The sequence below is a fragment of the Gymnoscopelus microlampas genome (assembly GCF_963454915.1).
Source record: "Gymnoscopelus microlampas genome assembly, chromosome: 12".
Taxonomy (NCBI): domain Eukaryota; kingdom Metazoa; phylum Chordata; class Actinopteri; order Myctophiformes; family Myctophidae; genus Gymnoscopelus; species Gymnoscopelus microlampas.
The window spans coordinates 9865456-9876953 of record NC_139949.1 but is presented as its reverse complement, the minus strand read 5'-3'; the positions used below and the strand labels follow the sequence as shown (position 1 = coordinate 9876953).

Here is an 11498-nt window from a genome sequence, read left to right as displayed (position 1 = left end):
CGGAAGAGGAGGTACGGCGCCAGCTGAGCCGCTGTAAGCCGGGCAAGGCAGCAGGGCCTGATGGCATCCCAGCTAGGGTACTTAAGACCTGTGCTATGGAACTCACCCCAATACTACATTCCCTTTTCTGCCAATCATACCGGACTGCCACAATACCCACACTATGGAAAACCGCTACCATAATCCCCGTACCAAAGAAACCCAGACCCTCAGAACTTAACCACTACCGCCCCATAGCCCTCACATCCATAATCATGAAGTGCCTGGAGAAACTCCTGCTGAACATCATCCTCCCACTTGTCACCCCTCACCTGGACCCCCTCCAATTTGCCTACAAGGCAAAGAGGGGCACAGAGGACGCTGTGGTCTGCCTGCTGCATCTCCTCCTCCAACACCTGGACGGAACAGGGAAAAAAGGGAAGGAATACACCTACAACTTCGCCAGGATTCTCTTCGTGGACTTCAGCTCTGCCTTCAACTCCCTCCAGAAACACCTGCTGATCCAGAAGCTACATCATCTCAACACCCCCCCCCAGCTGATCCACCTCATCCACAACTTCCTCACAGACAGACTGCAAGCAGTAAGGGTGGGCCCAACCACATCCCCTATGCTCACCACCAACACCGGTGTGCCACAGGGATGTGTGTTGAGCCCATTCCTGTACATTCTTTACACCAATGACTGCATCAGCAACTCACCCATAACATCATACATAAAATACTCTGACGACACAGCCATCCTCTCACTCCTCTCCGATGGAAATCAATCCACTCTGGACTACCATAACACTGTTTCCGTTTTCACCAAGTGGTGCTCAGACAACCATCTTCAAATTAATGTAAATAAAACAAAGGAACTACTGATCAGCCCCCCCTCCCCCCAGCCCCCCACCATCATAAACACCCAAACAGTTGAAACAGTGGACACTTTTAAATATTTAGGAATCACCCTGGACAATAAACTCTCCTTTGATCAGCACACCACGGACATCCAAAAAAGAAGCCAACAACGCCTGTCAGCCATCCGCAAACTCAAAGGACTATATGTTGCCCCACACCTCCTGCTACTGCTATACCAAAGTATCATCCAACCCATCCTTCTGTACTGTTCTACATGTTTCTTCACCATGCTCTCTGTCACAAACCTGGCCAAACTCACACGCATCACAAAAACAGCTGCTAAAATCATCGGTCTCCCTACACCCAACCTCACAGAACTGAACAATAGATCCATCACACGCATAGCCAACTCCATAGTTCAAGACACCACCCACCCACTCAACAAATTCATCAATCTCCTACCCTCAGGGCGCAGGTACAGAACACTCCCATTTAACAGGGCCCGCTTTAGGAAAAGCCTGGTTCCTGCAGCCATCGAGATCCTGAATAAAAGGCCCCGCTGAAAAAAAGATATGTCCTATTAACACCAGTTGTCTTGTTGCCTGTTGTCTGTCTTGTGTGATGTGAAATTGTCCTTTATGTAATGTACAGTCAGTGAAGACAAATTTCCCCACGGGGACCAATAAATCTAATCTAATCTAATCTAATCTAATCTTAATACTTTTCATTGGATCAATATAAAACACACAGACACAACTTTACCACTTTCACTTTGTCTAATTTGTTTTTTTTATAGCAAAATAACTGTTTTCTTTTTTTAATTGACAAAATGTTCAAAGACATCAGGTAACAAACACACAGCACATACATCAAAGGGGAAAGCACGGATACAAACAGTAAATAATATAAACAATACAGAAAGGAGACAAAACAAAACAAATAACATCATTAGATTGAGGTTTCGGAGAAAATAGATTTATACTTCATATAAACTTGATAAACTCTATTTTCTCCGAAACCTCAATCTAATGATGTTATTTGTTTTGTTTTGTCTCCTTTCTGGGATTGTATTGTATTTCTGTCTATATCATTTACTGTTTGTTTTTATCCGTGCTTTCCCCTCTGATGTATTCAAAGTGAGTTGTGAGCCCTTCCTTTTCTAGATGATTCCACTGTCTCTGAAGTTTGGCTCAGCAACATACAGTAGGAGGATGTGTGTTAAAAAGTTCTCCATTGCGTTTTGGTTTTGGTAACTCTTTTACAAAAGCAATAAGTCACGTGAGGCTGGGGTTTACCATGATTGTAGACCAGCCAAAGGGCATTAGGAACGGTTTACTGCGTTCGAAAATCACAGTCAACCACAGACTCTATACCAGTGGTTCTCAAACTTTTTCATGTCAAGAACCCCCAAATTGACACTTATTAGCCCGCGGACCCCCATTTGAAAAGATAAGCCAGGGACTCCCCATATAAGGGAAGATTTTTTACGGCTCTAGCAGTGATTCTCAACCATTTTAATTTCAAGGACCCCCAGTTTGACATGCATTAGGGCTACGGACCCACATTTAATGGCATTTCTATCTCTGCGACCCCAATTCATATTGTAAAATCAATGTTAATTTAACTCTGAGAGTATACCATTCGTACACTCTGTTACGGCCCTATATGGCCATAGTGTGTGTGTGTTTAACCCTCTGTCAGTGCTGCAGGATGAATGAAGGTGGGAGTGGCCATGGAGATTGGAGGAGTGGCGTGGAGATTGGGGACACACCTGGCTCCCATTCCCCAAATCAACCAGCCACTATAAAAGCCTGGAAAGATCAACCCACAAGTTTTCTTTCAGCATTGCAACACCACATGCTGCTGATCCCTTTTTGCTGTAGTTAGCTAGTCTTTAGTAGGTCTGTAGGCTGTGTGCCATACCTTCCGGCTTAGTGCGGAAGGTACCTTTACTACTGAGTGTTCAAAGTATAGACAATTCTAAATATAAGCTATTTCATAATTACATCCCAAACCTTTTCCTGAGTACCTCTGAACCAAGGGGCAAGGCTGAGATATTTACTATGAGGCCAACCCGGATGTTTAGTAAATGTCCAGCGAGAGGCGCTGTTTCACCCGTGCCGACCTGTGAGTTCAGAAAGAATTTATTTTAACGCAAGCCGATGGGTTTTTACCAACTTTCAGACTCGATTTTCTTACTGTAATAAAAATTGTCATAAATTCTATATGCTTCCAGTCGCTAGTTTAAAGTCTCCTTTCAATCATCAGGATATGCGTTTTGCTAAATTATGGTTCTATTTATTATAAAACTGACGATAAAGTAGGCTATTCTCTAGGAGGGGCGGGATGATTTGATTGACACGCTACACAACCAATAGCATTCATTCCCCGCCCCCCGCTCTTGATTGACAAGTTACCCAACCAATAATGGTCTGAACTCATTCTGACGCGTACTGAAAGATGGCGGACTTACAGTCTGCAGCAAAGGATTCATTTTCGGTCTGTAGAAAGCAGCGGAGGGGGTTTGTCCATCTCATTTATACAGTCTATGCTCTGAACAGGGAAGCTGATAGGGGTGTGCTGCCATTTTCTTTGTTCCCCCTTTTCCCCCTGTTTCTCTTAGGTACAGTAGGGAGTTTAGATTGTACTTTTTGTTTTGGTGTCGTTTGGTTTGTTTTCTTTTCAGGTAGGGAGCATTTTGGCTTTGGCCACCCTGATGTTTATGCCTTCCCTGTTTATTGATCCCCTGTGAATTTAAGTTGTTAATTCATAAACTGTACACTTTTTTTGGTTAACCCTGACTGGTTTGAAGAATGTTCCACCCTTATATCCTCTAGACCTTATAAGGTTGTAACACACTCTCAGAGTTACAGACCCTTAAGGTCATTTGGTTCCTATCCATAATTTAGCTGGGGACCCCCTGGAACCCCCTCAAGTACCCCTTGGGGTCCCGGACCCCACTTTGAGAACCAATGCTCTATACCATACAGATTGGCTAAAATAGTATTTTATTCACTCCGAAAAAGTTAGGCATTGGGAGGGGGGAGATTTGTTTAGTCTGTGTGCAGAGGGGTCACAGATGATGCCCATGGGCGTGAATGAAGTCTATAGGCCTACCAGTAATTCTCAACCTTTTTCATTTCAAAGACCCCCAGGTTGATATTAATTGGGGCCTTAGGGCCACAGACCCCCCATTTAATGCATTTTTATTTTATTTTGTTTTAACCTATTGGACCCCAATCTACACTGTGAAAGCCTCTGTGTTTATTTGACTCTGAGAGTGTCCATTTTGACCTCCTGTGGTCCCAAGACCCGGCATTGAGAACCAGTGCTCTACCATACATAACATTCTTGTCACTAAAATAAAAAGTTAGCTTTAAACCATTAAGACCTGAGGCCGATTTTACAAATGTATTTTAAAACAGTTTTCTGAAAATATGTTTTCTGTATCAGTGGTGCTTAAACTTCTTCATGTCAAGGACCCCCCAAAATGATATGTGTTTGGCCGCGGAGCCCCATTTTTAAATATTTTGTTCCAGGGACCCCCAGTAGCAAAGTTTTGAGTTCAAAATGTTAGCTTTAAAAAAATATATATATATTCAAAGATTTGCACAAATGTTCACAATAAAAAAAATAATGCAGATAAGCTCATAGCGCGTCACTTTGTGCCACGCTATGAGCTTGTATATCTTTTTTTGAATAGCCAACGCTAAAATCTAAAATGACACTGATTCTTTCCTGGTTTTAATGGTTTAACAGCTTTTGGAAAAAGGCTGTGTCTGTGTAAAATGTCCTCATGTCCAGAGGGGAGCAGTTTGCAGGGGTCTTGTGCAGGGTGGGTTGGGTCACAGATTGTGTTGGAGGCCACTGCCCCCGACATCAGGGCCTGATAGGAGTCTAGATAGATGTTGTGGACCGCCGGCAGCTTGTGTCCCAGTGGAGTGTTGTGGCATCTCGCTGACCCTCCGCAGAGCCTTCTGGTCCATCCTGGTGCCTCCAGCTGGCATACACGCCACCCCGCTGTGATGCAAGTCCAACAGGATGCTCTCCACTGTGCACCGCTGAAAGTTCAACACGAGTTTCTGCGGCAGTCCGGCTCTCCACCACAGCCTTCTTACGAAATAGAAGCATTGCTGTTGTGCCTTCCGGATTAGTTTTTCATGTCAAGGACCCCCACATTTATATGAATTTGGCTGCGGATCCCCATCTGAAAATACTTTTGTTCCAGGGGCCCCCGTACAATGTTTGTGTACAATCTTAACATTTTTTGGGAAGATTGTTTGAAAATACCTGATGTACAAGCTGTAGATTGGCTATTTTCACTATATCTGAAATACGGCTTAAAATGATCCCTGGCTAATAAGCCTTATATGCCTGAATACATTATAATTGCCCTATATAACTAAAATTGCAAATAAAAAACACCTTAAATATTTTATTTATTATAGAAATAGTTTGTGTTTCACTTAGTAGGGACCGCTCCTGTCGCAACCTGTGCTAACTAAAAAAATAACTTAATATTTCCTAAGGTTAATATGAGCATCAAAGCAATATTTTAAATATGTTTTTATTAGCATAATACACACTTTAGACACACTTTATCCACATGCAGAGCATAACCCAACAACCCTTACCTCAGATGGTGATACAAACTCATCAAACCCAGTAATCTAGGCCTAAACGTAATACAATAGGCTCGACACATTAAACACCCAAAGACAACAATTTAAATTGACTGGGAGAGGTGAATCTGACAGCTGTCAAATAATGTTCTCTGCAAGAAGTCGGCAATACTGAAGTGAATATTCATTATATCATTGAATATTCAATGAAGACCAGGCTTCAAACACAAATTGTTTTTGATGTCTTAAGCTTCTTCATTGAATATTGCGTGTATTGTTGTTATCTGTTGATGACATTGGCAAAGAGGTTTTTTAACCCTCTTTCACTTTTCTCTGGACATTGCGACAGGTTTCTTTCTTTGCCAACATTGTGCTGCATGTTCTCAACAGCTTCCACCCGGCTACCATCAGACTGCTGAACTGTGTGTGTGTGTGTGTGTGTGTGTGTGTGTGTGTGTGTGTGTGTGTGTAAGATGTCACTTTAAAACACTCATTTACAAGCGGACATTAGTTGGAAAGTACAATTTAATAAAACCTGCTGTTCTGAGGTAGATCGGTAGTTTGTTTACTGTACTGAGCTGAAACACTCATTTACAAACGGACATTTGTTGAAAATATAGGATTTGATAAAGCCTGCTGTAGAGCTTTAGTTTGTTATTGTACTGACCTGAATGGAGCAGGGAAGCAAAACACACGCAGCAATGAAAAAGGCGTGTTGATGGTCGTTGTTGAAGAATGTGTGTGATGAAAATGAAAATGATCTGATGAAAAGCAACAGGGGGAAGTGTGTGCAAAAACGTTGAGTAGTGGAAATGTTGCAATGTCCGCTTATTATAAGCGACTTTGGATTAGCAAGAGTGGAGCCTATTTTCATAGACCTGGATGCTTGTTTCTCTCGCTACACCTGGCACCCATTTAGGGTCAGTGTTGCCATGTCCAGTTATTATAAGCAACTTTGACTGAGCAGGAGCGGAGGCAAATTCTTGCTTGTTTCTCGCGTGAGGCGAGGCAACCCTATGAAGTCCTGTAAACAGTAAAGTCGAGTGTCTTTTGTTGATTTAAACCGAGTCATTATAACACTGTGACGTGGTGAATAAAGTTTGCTTTGGGATAGGACACGAAAATAATGGACATATAAACGTGGCTGGGGTGGGAATCTGGACATGAGCAGGGTGGCTACGAAGACATAGTAAGTAGCAAATGTTCAAGTTTATATTAGCCATTTCGGCTAACTGTTGCTAACGGTGCACGGTGTTCCTTTCCGGTGTGGTTCCCAGGGGGTGGAAATATTGTTGAAAGAAAATAAATATGCTCCAAAGAGGCAAATGTATAGTGAGCAATGAGAAGTAGACAAAACAATGGCTAAATAAACCAAGCACTTTGTGGGCAGTGTTGAACTGAAATATGCCATGTTCTTGTTGTGTTATGTACCAAATTCAGGGGACACTGATAACCGACACACATGGGCTTGCCAAATGTATAATATAGATTAGATAAATAATGCCAATGATTTAGATGTCAATCTTCTGTATGCCCATACAAAGGAATGTGTTCATGTGGCTATATTGTTCTGTCGCTGTTTTTTCATTGCTTGTGAGGCTGTTTTTTTTCTCTTGTCAGCTGACCCTTGCTATTACAGATGTGTTCAGGTGTGTCCAATTGGCTCCTCTTGATTGAGTGCTAATTAGGCCAGGGATAATCAATGGGGATCATTATTGAGCAAACAAACCCTCTTTCTCATCCTGAAGGGGTTTCATTCTCAAATGACCTGCTCCCCATTGATTATCCCGCTTAATACACGGTTACTTAAAATACATGTATAAATTGACCCAAAAGTAACAACAAAAGGATTGTCTAAAGGATTTTGTTGCTTACGTTAATGAAAGTAATCCATTCATTTATGCCAGGTGCGTCCATTGCAACACGGTCGGCGTTGCGCTGAAAAACAATGGGAATTAAGTGTTGATCAAATAGAATCAATATTTGGTTACTGCATTGTCTATGTTTCACTTCAAATGTTTTCAAAAACATTCTTGAATGTACAGTTTAGCTTAAACGACATTATGTGTTTGTTTACATGGCTGCCATGTTGGAAACGGCAAAATTCAAGGAAAGCAGATTAATATGAGCCAGGTGCTCTGAGTCTTTGATTAGACTGCCAGCCTGGATCTTTTAACGAGGACTTTTATATGCAACCAACCTATATCAGTCTGATTTCTTTATTCCTGTGTGCGAGTCCATCTCACACAAGTCCTTCTCATAGATTGTAAAAAACAATGGATGGAGGGAGCTGTGACGTCACCCATTGGTTTCTACAGACCTGTTTTGAAGCCACCATCTTGTATTTTGAGTCGCAAATGCAACTGGAAAACTAATGCTATTGGGTGGGAAGGGGAGCAAAGGTGGGTCTTCACTCACCAGTGGACCAGTAGAAGCATACCCTTCTTTATAATTGTCTCTGCCAGGAGACTATGTTTTCACTTTTCACTTTGAAACTATCGATTGAAACCATAACGTCTTCATGAAAAGGTTTACTAAGGTAATAAAACCAAGCGTAAACTCGAGTCATATTTCCATTGTCTTTATAGGTAAGAAATGTTTTCTGCAACCAGCAGGAGGGAAACTAGCGCCACCCAGTAGGCCGTTAATGAAAACTTCAGCGTTTTCACTACTTCCGCACTGGCTTCATTTCCAAAGACGGAACCTTGACGAAAACATAAATGAACACTGTAGGCTACTGTACAGCCAGATAGCTCTCATAGATGGCAAGCGACTTGTAGAGCCATGCCATACAAAAACATAAAAATAAAACACAGGTTACTAGGCGAGCAGTTTGTGAACCACGTCATGACGTTATGACATCATCAATATGACGATGGTCTTGCCAAAATGTGCAGTTGGAGACAGACAGACAGACGCTGTTCTAGACGCCAGACCCTGTGCCAAGCAGTTAACAAAAAACACACAAAGGTCTCCACCTTTGCGTGACATTTCCATCTCCCATTCCCGGATCTTAAGTTCTCTTCCATAACTGTCAGTTCCTTTATCCTTTACCCTACTGTTTCTACATTCATTCCTGATGGAGATCACCTGGGTGCAGAAGTTTCCATTCTCAGAGATCTCCATCACAGCATTATCTCTGTCCTGGTGCGGTTCAGTCGCTAGTAGAGTTCTCTGTTCTCCTGTGTGATGCTGCTTAGTTCCTGGTGGGTGTCACTGATCACATTCCTGTGTCTTTCCCATCTGAATGAATGGGCTCCTTTTAAAGGTGGCGGTCTCCTCTTCTTTCCCTTCCTTCTGTTCAATTGCCTGGAACTTGTTCTCTGACATTGGCATCTACTTTGTTAGGATAGATAAATGTTTCTGCTGTTTCTGTTGGTGTTTATGGATTCCAGTTCCCACCTAATGTCGTGTGGAAGTCCTGACTGCTCCAGACCGTACTGAATAACCACTAGCTTGCATAACGTCTTCAGACTAGGAGACACGTCTAATATGTAGACGTCACCAGGTGTGTATCCTCCCAAGAAGATCATACGATGTCCCACCATGCAAGAGCACATCCTAACGCTCCACGAAGCCGAAGATGGGCCTTCCCCTTTTGCCTCAACATTCTGCCAGGAGAAGGTATCTAGATTGAATTTCCGGTAGCGGCCAGCAAATATATACATCTCTCCATTGTAGGCAAAGGCTGAATGGCCGTTGCGCCCTTCTGTAAGCAAGGCAGAAGGTGTGCTCAGCCAGGAGCTTGTCTCTGTGTCGAACACTTTGATTTTGTTGTAGTGGTCCCTGTCCTGGGCCCCTTCGCCCCCGAATATAAACATATTTGTCTCGATGATGGTGGCGGAGTGAAATGCTGAAGGAGGTGCTGGGGTGCCTCTGGTGCTAATCAAAGACCAGAACATTGTCTCCGTGTCCAGCGTGTAGATGTCATTATTGTATCCAGACTCCCAGAGGTATCCTCCAAAGATATACATGACCTTCTCCAAGACGCAGGCCGAGTGTTTGTATCTCGCCTCTGGAACGGTCCCCGAAATACTGGTCTTGAACCATCTATGGGTGTTGGTGTTGAAAGCGTAAAGCACGTTGCACAAATTATAAATGTACTTATCCCCACCCCAGATGTAGATGATATCTTCTATCAGAACAGCTGTGTGGCCGTAGCGCATGGAGGGAACCTCCTCTGTCCTTCCCGTCGTCACCGGAAGCAGCTTCTTCCAGTGCAGAGACACTGTGTTGAAGACGTGCACATCAACCTGGTCCTCGCCGTCGTAGGTCTGTCTGTTGCAGTGGCCTCCGAAGGAGTACACCTTGTGTCCCACCGCCACAGCGGCGGGATACCTTCCCTCGGGTCCTCCTTTCAGATGCACCACCCAGTGGAACATTGGAGCATTACACAACACAGGATGCAGTGTGCTCTGTTAGAAGGATGGAGTCCGGTAGCACCTTATATTGGTGCAGCCGCACGAACGTCAGGCAAAGCATGTCCAATCGACGAAGCTGAGGGGTTAAAGGAGGAGTTCACCCAAAAAATGACTTATTTTCTATCAATTACACACCCCATGAAGCATTGAATTCATGGAGATTTTTTTTGTTTTTGTCGCATTCCTAAGCCAATGATATGATGACTGGCGGTCTCTCCAGTAGGAGACTCAAAGAGTCTCCTTTGAGTCTCCTAGCGGATACATTAGCATCTTCCCGCCAGTAATCAACTTATTGGCTCAGGAATGCAACAAAAACAAAAAAAAAAACACCATGAATTCAATGCTTCATGGAGTGTGTAATTGATAGAAAATAAGTCATATTTTGGGTGAACTACTCCTTTAAGTTGACTCTCCCCCCTCTCAAGGATTGCTGGGGGTGCCCGGACCCCATGTTGAGAGCGAGTGTTCTAGATCTTTGGTTAGTTGTTTTGTCAGTCCTCCAAATTATAATCAACATCATATTCATCATATTCTACTAAGTAAAAGTCAGTTTAAGTTGATCTGTTTGGACGACAGTACTTGGGAGCTGGGAAGGAATGTTCCACAACAACAGTTACACTTTATTTTTTTAATATTAATGTTCATTTAGTTTGTGTTTTGTATTTATATGTATTTATATTTTTTCACAGTATTTTAACTGTGTTCTCAACAGTGTCTTACTGTGTACAGTATGTTCTTATAGATTTTCAAGTATAGGCCACAGTTGCCCACTGGCAGTGTGAATATAAAGTCTGGCACTGATCAGTCCAGTAGTTTGCGAGATTAATGTAATCCTTATAGACGGCTAGACTCCCCTTAAAAAAAAAAAAACAATCACAAATCAATTAAATGAAAGACTGTCCTTGATTTCAATGCATTACTTTGAATTATTGTACCTTTTAACATGAATTCTCAGGAATTCTCTTGTCTGTCTGTCTGTCTGTCTGTCTGTCTGTCTGTCTATCCATGTATCTATCAGCAGAACAGAATCTGTCATATCTAAATGACAGACACTTGTAATTCAAACCTCTGCGTTGAAACCAGTGTGTTTAATATGGCATTATGAAAAACGACCTTGTCGAATGAGAGGGGAAGACATGCAAAAACTAATGTAGGTATGCTATTGAAAAACATAATTTCAAAGCTCTATTCCGTATCTTGGAGTTCAATGAAAATATCTAATACTGTAACTAGCAGGGAAGAGAATCAACCATACATTTCAAACCATCCACTTACCTTCTTCTCTGTGTTTTTTTGGTCATTTATGATTAATATTAGAGTCAGAGGAGTGGCCATTGCTGACTTTTCAAAGATTATTTTAATGACATTTTTTCACTTGTGTTCTTCTACACTGGGGAGTGAGTGGAGAGATGTGAAATAGAATATTCATAGCTGTAGTAAGGAAGCCTTGTATGTCCGTAAATGTTATTTTTTAAATTATATATATATATAATTTTTCAGGAAATGGAAGAAAGAAAAAAATAAATGTTAATGTTCCAATGGATCCGTAGTTATCTAATCAAAAACTCAATACTTTAAATTAGTTCAATATCTATACATTTATAAAAACCCACAG

The 11498-nt window shown here is 42.1% G+C and overlaps 1 protein-coding gene across 1 annotated transcript; it reads right to left on the bottom strand.

The window, feature by feature from the left end:
* Positions 1-4685: 4685 nt before the first annotated feature.
* Positions 4686-9844, bottom strand: LOC311057184 (kelch domain-containing protein 3-like; the record flags this gene model as incomplete). Its single annotated transcript, XM_084074135.1, has 3 exons — positions 4686-4901; positions 8517-8665; positions 8938-9844. 3 exons carry the CDS (start codon positions 9842-9844, stop codon positions 4686-4688), a joined length of 1272 nt encoding a protein of 423 aa, XP_083930261.1.
* Positions 9845-11498: the final 1654 nt, after the last annotated feature.